Here is a 10,715-nt window from a genome sequence, read left to right as displayed (position 1 = left end):
GTTTTCCAGATAAACAAGAAGGTAATTGACACTGATTTGTTGCATTCTCAGTATTTGCCCGTGTCTTTAGCTTTGAGATTTTTTTTGACTGGGAATATGATAGATTCAATATATGAAGTTATGTGATACATTCCAAGGAGTCTGTAGGTCCATTTGAACTTGTGTGGTGTATACTCATCTTGGGTCACATCAATGTGAGTCTGCATCTTACTTCACCAGTCCTGGTAGTTCTGGACCACGGAAAGTATAGTTAGGGACAACTTATTGTAACAGGAACAGTTTAACCAGATGCATAAATTATTGAGAAGTAACGACTCTTGTAACCGCAAGAGAACTTGTCTAAGCTAGTGCTGCAAAATAAGAACATTGAATACATAAGATGGGGCATCATACAGCCAATGAAAATTATGTTTATTTATAGCGACATGGAAAACAGCTAGGATTGAATATGAGCCTGAGTTTTTAAGAAATTAATTCACATAAGTTATATCCAAATCCTGTGTTCAGAGAGAGAGATTTTTAAAGATATCTTTGAATTCTTCAGACTTTTTTTTTTTTTTTTTTTGCTGTTCGCGTGGCTTGTGGGATCTTAGTTCCCCTATTAGAGATTGAACCCAGGCCCTTGGCAGTGAGAGCGCTGAGTCCTAACCACTGGACCGCCAGGGAATTCCTGAATTCTTCAGACTTCTAAACAAATTTTTTAAATGAGAGAATGGAAGGAGATGGTCACAGTGTTATGTGCTGAACATAGCATGTGCTATGTACATATACGTACAGCTTCATTTAATTGGAAGACACCAATTATCTGGACTCTATCCACCGAGGCCTGGGAATAAACAATGGAAAAGGATAATGCCGAGAGGTTATATCTGTAGTAGCAAGCATGTTTAAGAATGATTTGTACAACACGAGGAATGTAACTAATATTTTATAATAACTATAAATGGAATATAACTTTAAAAATTGTGAATCACTGTTATATATGTGAAACATATAATTTGTACATCAACTGTACTTCAATTAAAAAAAAAAAAAAGAATGATGTGTGCACCAAGAACGTGTTCTGTGATCATCCTTGTTTCCACACTGACCTATCCATGTTTTCTTTCTTTTTTTTCCCTAATAGAAGTATAATCAATTTATTGATACAATGTTGTGTTAGTTTCAGGTGTACAGCAAAGTGATTCAGTTATACATATATTTTTTTCAGATTCTTTTCCCTTATAAGTTATTATAAAATATTGAGTGTAGTTCTCTGTTCTATACAGTAGGTACTTATTGATTATCTATTTTATAAAGCGTAGTGTATATACGTTAATCCCAAACTCCTAATTTATCTCTCCCCCACCCACCTTTCCCCTTTGGTAACCATAAGTTTGTATTCTATGTCTGTGGGTCTATTTCTGTTTTGTATATAAGTTCATTTGTATCTTTTTAAAAATCTATTTATTTATTTTTATAAATTTATTTATTTTATTTTTGGCTGTGTTGGGTCTTTCTTGCTGCGTGCGGGCTTTTTCTACTTGCGGCGAGCGGGGGCTACTCTTTGTTGCAGTGCACGGGCTTCTCATTGTGGTGGCTTCTCTTGTTGCAGAGCACGGGTTCTAGGCGTGCAGGCTTCAGTAGTTGCAGCATGTGGGCTCAGTAGTTGTGGCTCGCAGGCTCTAGAGTGCAGGCTCAGTAGTTGTAGCGCACGGGCTTAGTTGCTCCACAGCATGTGGGATCTTCCCAGTCCAGGGCTCGAACCCATGTCCCCTGCATTGGCAGGCAGATTCTTAACCACTGCGCCACCAGGGAAGCCAGTATCCTTTTTTGTTAGATTGCACATATAAGCAGTATCATATGATATTTGTCTTTCTCTGTCTGGCTTACTTCACTTAGTATGATAATCTCTAGGTCCATCCATGTTGCTACAAATGTCATTATTTCATTCCTTTTTTATGGCTGAGTAATATTCCATTGTATAAATGTACCACATCATTTTTATCCATTTATCTGTAGATGGACATTTAGGTTGCTTCCATGTCTTAGCTATTGTCAGTAGTGCTGCAGTGAACACTGGGGTGCGTGTATCTTTTCAAATTATGGTTGTCTCTGGATATATGCCCAGGAGGGGCTTGCAGGATCATATGGTAGCTCTCTTTTTAGTTTTTTAAGGAACCTCCATGCTGTTTTCCATAGTGGCTGTATCAATTTACATTCCCACCAACAGTGTAGGAGGGTTCCCTTTTCTCCACACCCTATCCAGCATTTATTCTTTGTAGACTTTTTTTTTCGGTACGTGGGCCTCTCACTGTTGTGGCCTCTCCCCTTGCGGAACACAGGCTCCGGACGTGCAGGCTCAGCGGCCATGGCTCATGGGCCTAGCCGCTCCACGGCATGTGGGATCTTCCCGGACTGGGCCACGAACCTGTGTCCTCTGCATCGGCAGGCGGACTCTCAACCACTGCGCTACCAGGGAAGCCCTCTTTGTAGACTTTTTGATGATGGCCATTGTGACCAGTGTGAGGTGATCCCTCATTGTAGTTTTGATTTGCATTTTCCTAATAATTAGCGATGTTGAGCATCTTTTCATGTACCTTTTGGCCATCTGTATGTCTTCTTTGGAGAAATGTCTATTTAGGTCTTCTGCCCATTTTTGGATTGGGTTGTTTGTTTTTGATATTGAGCTGTTGACTTACTCATGTTGAAAGGTCCAGCACATCCTGTTTTCCCAACGGCATTCCCCTATTGAATTACATTTTCAAAATTTCTTTTATTTTATTGTAAAGATTTTGCCCGTTAATTTCTGTGTATTTTTATCTGTGGTTTCAGGACTTGAAGTTCAAAGATGTGGCCATTTACTTCACTCAAAAGGAGTGGGAGTGCTTGCACTCTGCTCAAAAGGATTTGTACCGAGATGTGATGTTGGAGAATTATAATACTCTGATCTCACTGGGTAAGTTTACCTGCCCTCCAGAATTCAGAATTGGCCTTCTAGAATTTTTATGTTTATTGTTATAAATTTCTTGTGAGTGCCTCCCAAGTGCTTGACTGAATTAATGATTCTTGCTTACCAAAGAATGCTTTTTGCGCCTTGTGAAGTTAGAAATTGGCTGCTCCATCAGACTTTATCTTCTTCATCCTTTTCTCTGACACTTAATTTACTTACTCCTCTTTCCTGATAATCATGGACTGATTTTAATTCTGGGACATTCACATCATAACTTGGTCCTTTTTTTCTTTCTTGAACAGGATTTTGTGATTCTAAGCCAGATGTGATCTCCTTATTGGAGCAGGGGAAGGAACCTTGGATGGTTAACAGCAAGGAGACAAAAGAATGGTGCCCAGGTGAGTAATGGTTACTATATGGGAAAGGCCATGGCAGGTAGTCACCCACCTGGCCTGTGAGAAGGCAGGCAGCACTTCTGAGATGTTGGTAGGAAAGCTCCCTGAAAAGCCTGAGATCTGGAGAAGAAAGTAGGGATGTTTCAGCATGAGCCCCCAAATTTTCATTCCACTTACCACTTTCATGCTACCCTTGCTCTTATTCCTTCTGATTTCAGGAAGGAAGTGCCTTCCTCTTTCCCACGAGACAACCATTTACCCTGCACTTTGGGTCCAGTTTTGTCCTGACTTAAAAATAGCTCTGTTGAGATATAATTGGCATATCATAAAATTCATTCATTTAAAGATACAGTTCAGTGGCTTTTAGTATATTCAGAGTTTTGCAACCATGACAACAATCTAATTTTAAAACATTTTCCTTTACCCCAAAATGAAATCCCATACCCATTAGTGGTCACTCCCCACACCCAGCCCTACGCAACGACTAATCTGCTTTCTGTCTATAGAGCTGGCCGTTCTAGACATTTCATATTAATGAAATCGCACAGTACGTAGTCTTTGTGACTGGCTTCTTAAAATTAGCAGAATGTTTGTTTTCACGGTTCATACATGCTGTAGCATATACTGCTACTTCATTTCTTTATATTGCCAAATAGTATTCCATGTTGTGACTATAGCACATTTTGTTTATCCATTCATCAAATGATGGACATTTGGATGGTTTTCCACTTTTAGGCTACTGTGAATAATGCTTCACTTTTCCTAGTTTGTCAAATGTGTTTATCATGAAAGGGTTTTAGAACACTTTTTTTAACTGCTTTTTCTACATATATTGAGATATGTGGTCTGTATCCTTTGTTCTATTAATATGGTATATTGCATTGATACATTTTTGGGTGTTAAACCAACTTTGCATTGCCCAGGTAAATCACACTTGGTCATGATGTATTACCCTTACTATTTGTTGGTGGATTTAGTTTGGTTTTATTTGTTGAGGATTTTTGTGTCTATATTAAGTAAGGGATATTGATCTATAGTTTTCTTGTGATGCCTTTTTCTGGTTTTGATATCAGGGTAGTAGTGGCCTGAGAATTCATTGGAAAGTATTCCCTCCTCTTCTGTTTTTTTGAAGTGTTTGTGAGGGATTTGTATTTGAAGTGTTTGTGAACGATTTGTATTAAGTCTTCTTTAAGTGTTTAGTAGAATTCAGCAGTGAAGCCATCTGGTCCTGGGTTTTTCTTTGTGGGAAGGTTTTTTTAATTATTATTTATTTATTTATTGGGCTGTGTTGGGTCTTCGTTGCTGTGCGCAGGCCCCCTCTAGTTGTGGCCAGCATGGGCCACCCCTCTCTTGGGTGTGCTGGTTTCTCCCTGTGGTGGCCTCTCCCGTTGCAGAGCATGGGCTCTAGGCGCGCGGGCTGGGAAGATTTTTAAATTACTGTTCAATCTCTTTGTAGGCCTATTCATATGTTCTCTTTCCTCTTGAGTTAGTTTTGGTAGTTGTCTTTCTAGGAATTTGTCCATTTCATCTAAGTGGTCTAATTTGTTGCATATAGTTGTTCATAGTATTCCCTAGAAATTCTTTTAATTTCTGTAATGTTGGTAGTAATATCCCCACTTTCATTCTCTCTATTTTTTTTCTATTTTATTTATCTTCTCTCTTTATTTCCTTCCTTCTGGTATCTTTGGGTTTAGTTTGCTCTTCTTTTTCTAGTTCCTTAGGTGTATAAGTTAGATTATGGATTTGAGATCTTTTGTGGTTTTAATATAGGCAATTTAAGCTATACATTTCCCTTTAAGACCTGTTTTAACTATATCCCATGAGTTTTGGTATGTTGAGTTTTCATTTCATTCATACTGAAAAGTATTTTCTAATTTCTCTTGTAATTTCTTCTTTGTTTCATTGGTTTTTTAAGAGTATGTTGTTTTCTGTTTCCTTGTTGATCTGGCAAGTCGACCTATCTATTATTGAAAGTAGAGCATTAAAGTCTTCAATTTGTTGAACTGCTACTTTTTCCCTTTAATTCTGTAGGTTTTTGCTTCCATGTATTTTCGGGCTCTATTATTAGGTGCATATATACTTATAACTGTTACATAATTTCCTTCTTATTATATAGTAATTATAAAATTATAAAATTGTCATTATAAAATTGTCAATTATAAAATTTCCTTTGTCTCTAGTTATAATTTTTGTCTTAAAGTCTGTTTTGTCTGATAATAGTAGTTATTGAAGTTCACTTTTTTAATTCAAGTATAGTTGATTTACAATGTTGTGTTAATTTCTACTATACAGCAAAGTGATTCAGTTATACATATATATACATATTCTTTTTCATATTCTTTCCATTATGGTTTATCACAGGATATTGAATATAGTTCCCTGTGCTGTACAATAGGACCTTGTTGTTTATCCATTCTCTATATAATAAGTTTGCATCTGCTAATCCCAAACTCCCAATCCATCCCTCCCCACACCCACCCTCTTTGGCAGCCACAAGTCTGTTCTCTATGTCTGTGAGTCTGTTTCATATATAAGTTCATTTGTGTCATATTTTAGATTCCACATATAAGTGATACATATGATATATGTCTTTCTCTTTCTGACTTCATTTAGTATGACAATGTCTAGGCCCATCCATGTTGCTGCAACAACATGGATGGACATTATTTCATTCTTTTTTTATGGCTGAGTAGTAGTCCATTGTATATGTACCACATCTTCTTTACCCATTCCTCTGTCAATGGACATTTAGGTTGCAACATGGATGGACATTATTTCATTCTTTTTTTATGGCTGAGTAGTAGTCCATTGTATATGTACCATATCTTCTTTACCCATTCCTCTGTCAATGGACATTTAGGTTGCTTCCATGTCTTGGCTATTGTAAATAGTGCTACAGTGAACATTAGGGTGCATGTATCTTTTCAAAGTATTGTTTTCTCCAGATATATGCCCAGGAGATGATGGCCTTTTTGATGATGGCCATTCTGACCAGGATGAGGTGGTACCTCATTGTAGTTTTGATTTGCATTTCTCTAATAATTAACAGTGTTGAACATCTTTTCATGTACTTGTTGGCCATCTGTATGATCTATTTAGGTCTTCTGCCTATTTTTTGATTAGGCTGTTATTGAGTAGGATTACATAGATTTTTATTGTTGTGTAAAACTGTCAGTATTCTAGGACACTGGTGTAGGCACATGAACAGATTTGCTCTAATGGCACAGGCTTGCTCCTGTGTTAACTGCCATATGCATCAGAAGTGATGTAGGGAGAGCATTTTGAAGCTGGGCAGGAATCAGAGGCAGGAAGACACCTCTGTCACCTGTTAAATATTTAGAAGCATGGAGTGATAAGTGAATCTCAAGTCACTCTGCTAATCTCATTATCTTTTTTTTTTTTTTTTTTTTTTTTTTTTTTTTTTGCGTTATGCGGGCCTCTCACTGTTGTGGCCTCTCCCATTTGCGGAGCACAGGCTCCGGACGCGCAGGCCCAGCGGCCATGGCTCACGGGCCCAGCTGCTCCGCGGCATGTGGGATCTTCCCGAAACGGGGCACGAACCCGCGTCTCCCGCATCGGCAGGCGGACTCCCAAGCACTGCGCCACCAGGGAAGCCCTAATCTCATTATCTTTAGCTTATTTCTCTTTATTTCCATTTGAATATGCTTAATCTACTGATTAGTTTATTTAACATTAATTGAACTGTATGCTGGGGTTGGTTATATCACAGAGCATACAATAAGTATTATGTTAATTCTAGGCCACTTAGGAGAAATTATACCAGTAGATAAACTGATGAACAAATATGTAATTCCAGAACTGAGAAAAAGATCGAGGGCAAAGAACAGGATACATGACAGAAAATTAATATATTTAGAATGAGAGAAACTGGCCATGGAGAGATCCTGGAACACAAAACATTCATGGAAGATGAAACATTTCCTAAAAGGGTCTAAGATGAGAAAGTAATTGGCATGATATGGGAGTCAAATGGATGCCAGTATAGTGAGCTCATGATGAGTCCAGGTGAGAGCACCTCAAAATGAAGGTGAATAGGGAAGCAGGGGCCAGATACTATAGAATTTTGCAGGTCTGGTAGGGAATTTTTTATTTTTTTTGAAGTGCAGTGGGAAAGGCACTGTATTTAAACAGTGAGTGCCACACTTTGAGTTGCCTCAATCAGTGAGGGAGATTAAAAAAAAAAAACGAATGGCCATTCATTCACCAAACAGTCATTGAGTATTTACTCTGTATAGGTACAGTGAAGGGTGAGCAGACAATACAGAAATAAACAAGTTAAAATATAATCTGTTGAGTTTAGAGGTGAAGTATACTAATGTCCGCAAGATGGACTGATGGATGGAGGGGTAGATAGATGTGTGAAAACGCAAGTAGAGCCAAATGTTTATTGTAGAATCTAGCTAGTTGGGAATATGGGGGTTCCCTGTCTGATTCTTTTCATTTTTCTTTATGTTTGAAAGTTTTCGTAATAATGTTGGAGAAATAGATTAAATGACATGTGTACTGCAGAAAAATGCAGTAAGTAGAGGGATGAGAGTCCTGTTTTGTAAAATGTGGTCTCTTGGGGAATCCCCAGGTGGCCCAGTGGTTAGGACTCAGTGCTTTCATTGCCAGGGCCCGGGTTCAATCCCTGGTTGGGGAACTGAGATGCCATGGGGCATGGCCAAAAAAAAAAATAGTGGTCTCTTAAGTCGGCATTTGCATAGAGTTCAGAATGAAGTAATTGAATGAGCCATATTGATATCTAAGGGAAGATATTTGCAGGCAGAGATTCTGAAGGAGAGGTGTGCTTGGCAAGTTTGACATCCAGTTGGTCAGGGAGCTGGAACAGAGTCAGCTGAGGGGAGGAGATAGCCATTGAGTTTAGAATGAGGTAGTGCAGGACAAGTTCAGGGAAGGCCCTGTAGATCACAGGAGGATTTTGACTTTTACTCTGCATGAGAGGGAAATACAGTGGAGAATTTTGAGCAGAAGAATGGCATGATCTAGCTTATTTTAAGAAGAACAGTACAGCCACTGTGTTGGGTGTGGAATATAAGGAGGAAGTAGGGAGATACTCCAGGATAGTGTTTTGTTAATCTTGATGAGGGATGGCTTTGGACAACGTGATCGCCACTAGAGATACTAGTAGAAGTAGTCAAAACCTGGATATATTTGAGGCAAGAGTTGAGAGGATTTGCTGTTAGATAATGTCCTACTCCTTTAGATTCTCATTTAGTTGGTTGGGTCCTGGACATTATATTTTTAACAGGTTCCCCAGCTGATTCTAATTCTTACCAGAGGCAAAGAATCACCTCCTTCACAAGCTCCCCTCATATTCTCTGTTCTTATTCCCCCCAACCCTTTTTTTCAAGTTGCAATGCAGTGTTAAGAGTTTACATTATTCACTATTTTTAGTTTGTCATTTCTACCTTAGAACTTTCCTTTCTCCTGCAACATGAAAATACCCACTATTTTCTTTGTTATCTTACAGATTGGGAGTCTAGAAGAGAAATCAAGATGCTAAAGGAGGACAGTTATGAAGTTCAATCATTGCAACCAGAGATAACAAAAAGACTTACAAACTCTACCCTTGAGTACACTAGGGTCAGAAGTAACAGGGAAATCAGATGCCACTTGGAGAGGCTACAGGAAGGACGTTTCAGACAAGCCACAATAACCTCTGAAGAAAGATCCACTTCCATTCAGCGCACAGATCATAGAACACCTCAGACAACTCATACTGGAGCAAAATCCTGTGAATCCAAGGAATGTAAGACTTTCAGGTACCAATCACACCATAGTCAACATGAAAGAAGTCATAATAAGGAAAAAGACTCTAAATGTGGAGAATGTGGGAAAGCCTTTAATAGTAGGTCAGACTTGATTAAGCATCAGAGAATTCATGAAAGCAAAAAAAGTGATGAAAATAAGAAATGTGCCTTTATTCGTGACGCTCAGATTACTAAATCTCAGAGCATTAATACTGCCGAGAAACCTCATAAATGTAAGGAATGTGGGAAAGCCTTTCATTCTAACTCGCAACTTAGTAAACATCAAAGGATTCATATAGATGAGAAACCCTATAAGTGTACAGAGTGTGGAAAGCCATTTCCATCTACCTCACAACTTAATTTACATCAGAGAATTCATACTGATGAGAAATACTATGAATGTAAGGAGTGTGGGAAAGCCTTTACCCGTCCCTCACACCTTATTCGACATCAGAGAATCCATACTGGTGAGAAACCCTATAAGTGTAAGGAATGTGGGAAAGCTTTTCGTTATGACACACAACTTAGTCTTCATCAGATAATTCATACTGGTGAAAGACGCTATGAATGTAAGGAATGTGGGAAGGTCTATAGTTGTGCCTCACAACTGAATCTACATCAAAGAATTCATACTGGTGAGAAACCTCATAAATGTAAGGAATGTGGGAAAGCTTTTATCTCTGATTCACATCTTGTCCGACATCAGAGTGTTCATACTGGTGAGAAACCATATAAATGTAAGCAATGTGGGAAGTCTTTTCGTCGTGGCTCAGAACTTACCAGACATCAGAGAGCTCACACAGGTGAGAAACCTTATAAATGTCGGGAATGTGAAATGGCCTTTACTTGTAGCACAGAACTTATCCGACATCAAAAAGTTCACACTGGTGAGAGACCCCATAAATGTAAGGAATGTGGGAAGGCTTTTATTCGAAGGTCAGAACTTACTCATCACAAGAGGAGTCATAGTGGTGAAAAACCCTATGAGTGTAAGGAATGTGGGAAGGCCTTTGGTCGTGGCTCAGAACTTAGTCGACACCAGAAGATTCATACTGGTGAGAAACCCTATGAATGTAAGGAATGTGGGAAAGCCTTTATTCGTGGCTCACACCTTAGTCAACATCAAAGAATTCATACAGGACAGAGGAGTGAATGAAGACATGTGGGAAGCTCGGAATTTAATTGACACATGGAAATTCATACTAGTAAAACACAAACAAAACCCCCTGTAATTGTAAGGAATATGGGAAAGCATTTAAGGATAACAACTTAATATCAGAGTTCATACTGTGGATGTGAGGGAGTCCAGAATTTGATATTTGTTACTGATAAAAAACCTTATAAATGTTATGAATTGAGAGGGGTGTATTTGTGTTTCAGAATTTATTAGACATCAATCAATTGGTGAAAAAGTGAAAAACTCCATGAATATAAAGAAAGTGGGAAGGCTTATTAGGAAAGCAGTGTTAGAGACATTAATCATTCTAACTTTTCTCAACATCAAGGGTCAATTAGCCCTTATGGGAAATCATAAGTCATAAATATTTATATGGAGCACCAATTTGCTTTAGCTAACTAATTATTCATCTGATAATTCATACTAGAGGAAGGCTA

The 10,715-nt window shown here is 38.4% G+C and overlaps 1 protein-coding gene across 1 annotated transcript; it reads left to right on the top strand.

Annotated features, from left to right (window-relative positions):
- Positions 1-704: 704 nt before the first annotated feature.
- LOC103080381 (zinc finger protein 565-like) lies at positions 705-10,257 on the top strand. Its single transcript, XM_007471101.1, has 5 exons — positions 705-731; positions 2,824-2,938; positions 3,235-3,330; positions 8,822-9,232; positions 9,311-10,257. Exons 1-5 carry the CDS (start codon positions 705-707, stop codon positions 10,255-10,257), a joined length of 1,596 nt encoding a protein of 531 aa, XP_007471163.1.
- Positions 10,258-10,715: the final 458 nt, after the last annotated feature.

Source organism: Lipotes vexillifer, unplaced genomic scaffold (genome assembly GCF_000442215.2).
Source record: "Lipotes vexillifer unplaced genomic scaffold, Lipotes_vexillifer_v1.1 scaffold182, whole genome shotgun sequence".
NCBI classification, from domain to species: domain Eukaryota; kingdom Metazoa; phylum Chordata; class Mammalia; order Artiodactyla; family Lipotidae; genus Lipotes; species Lipotes vexillifer.
This window is presented reverse-complemented; position numbering and strand designations above follow the sequence as displayed.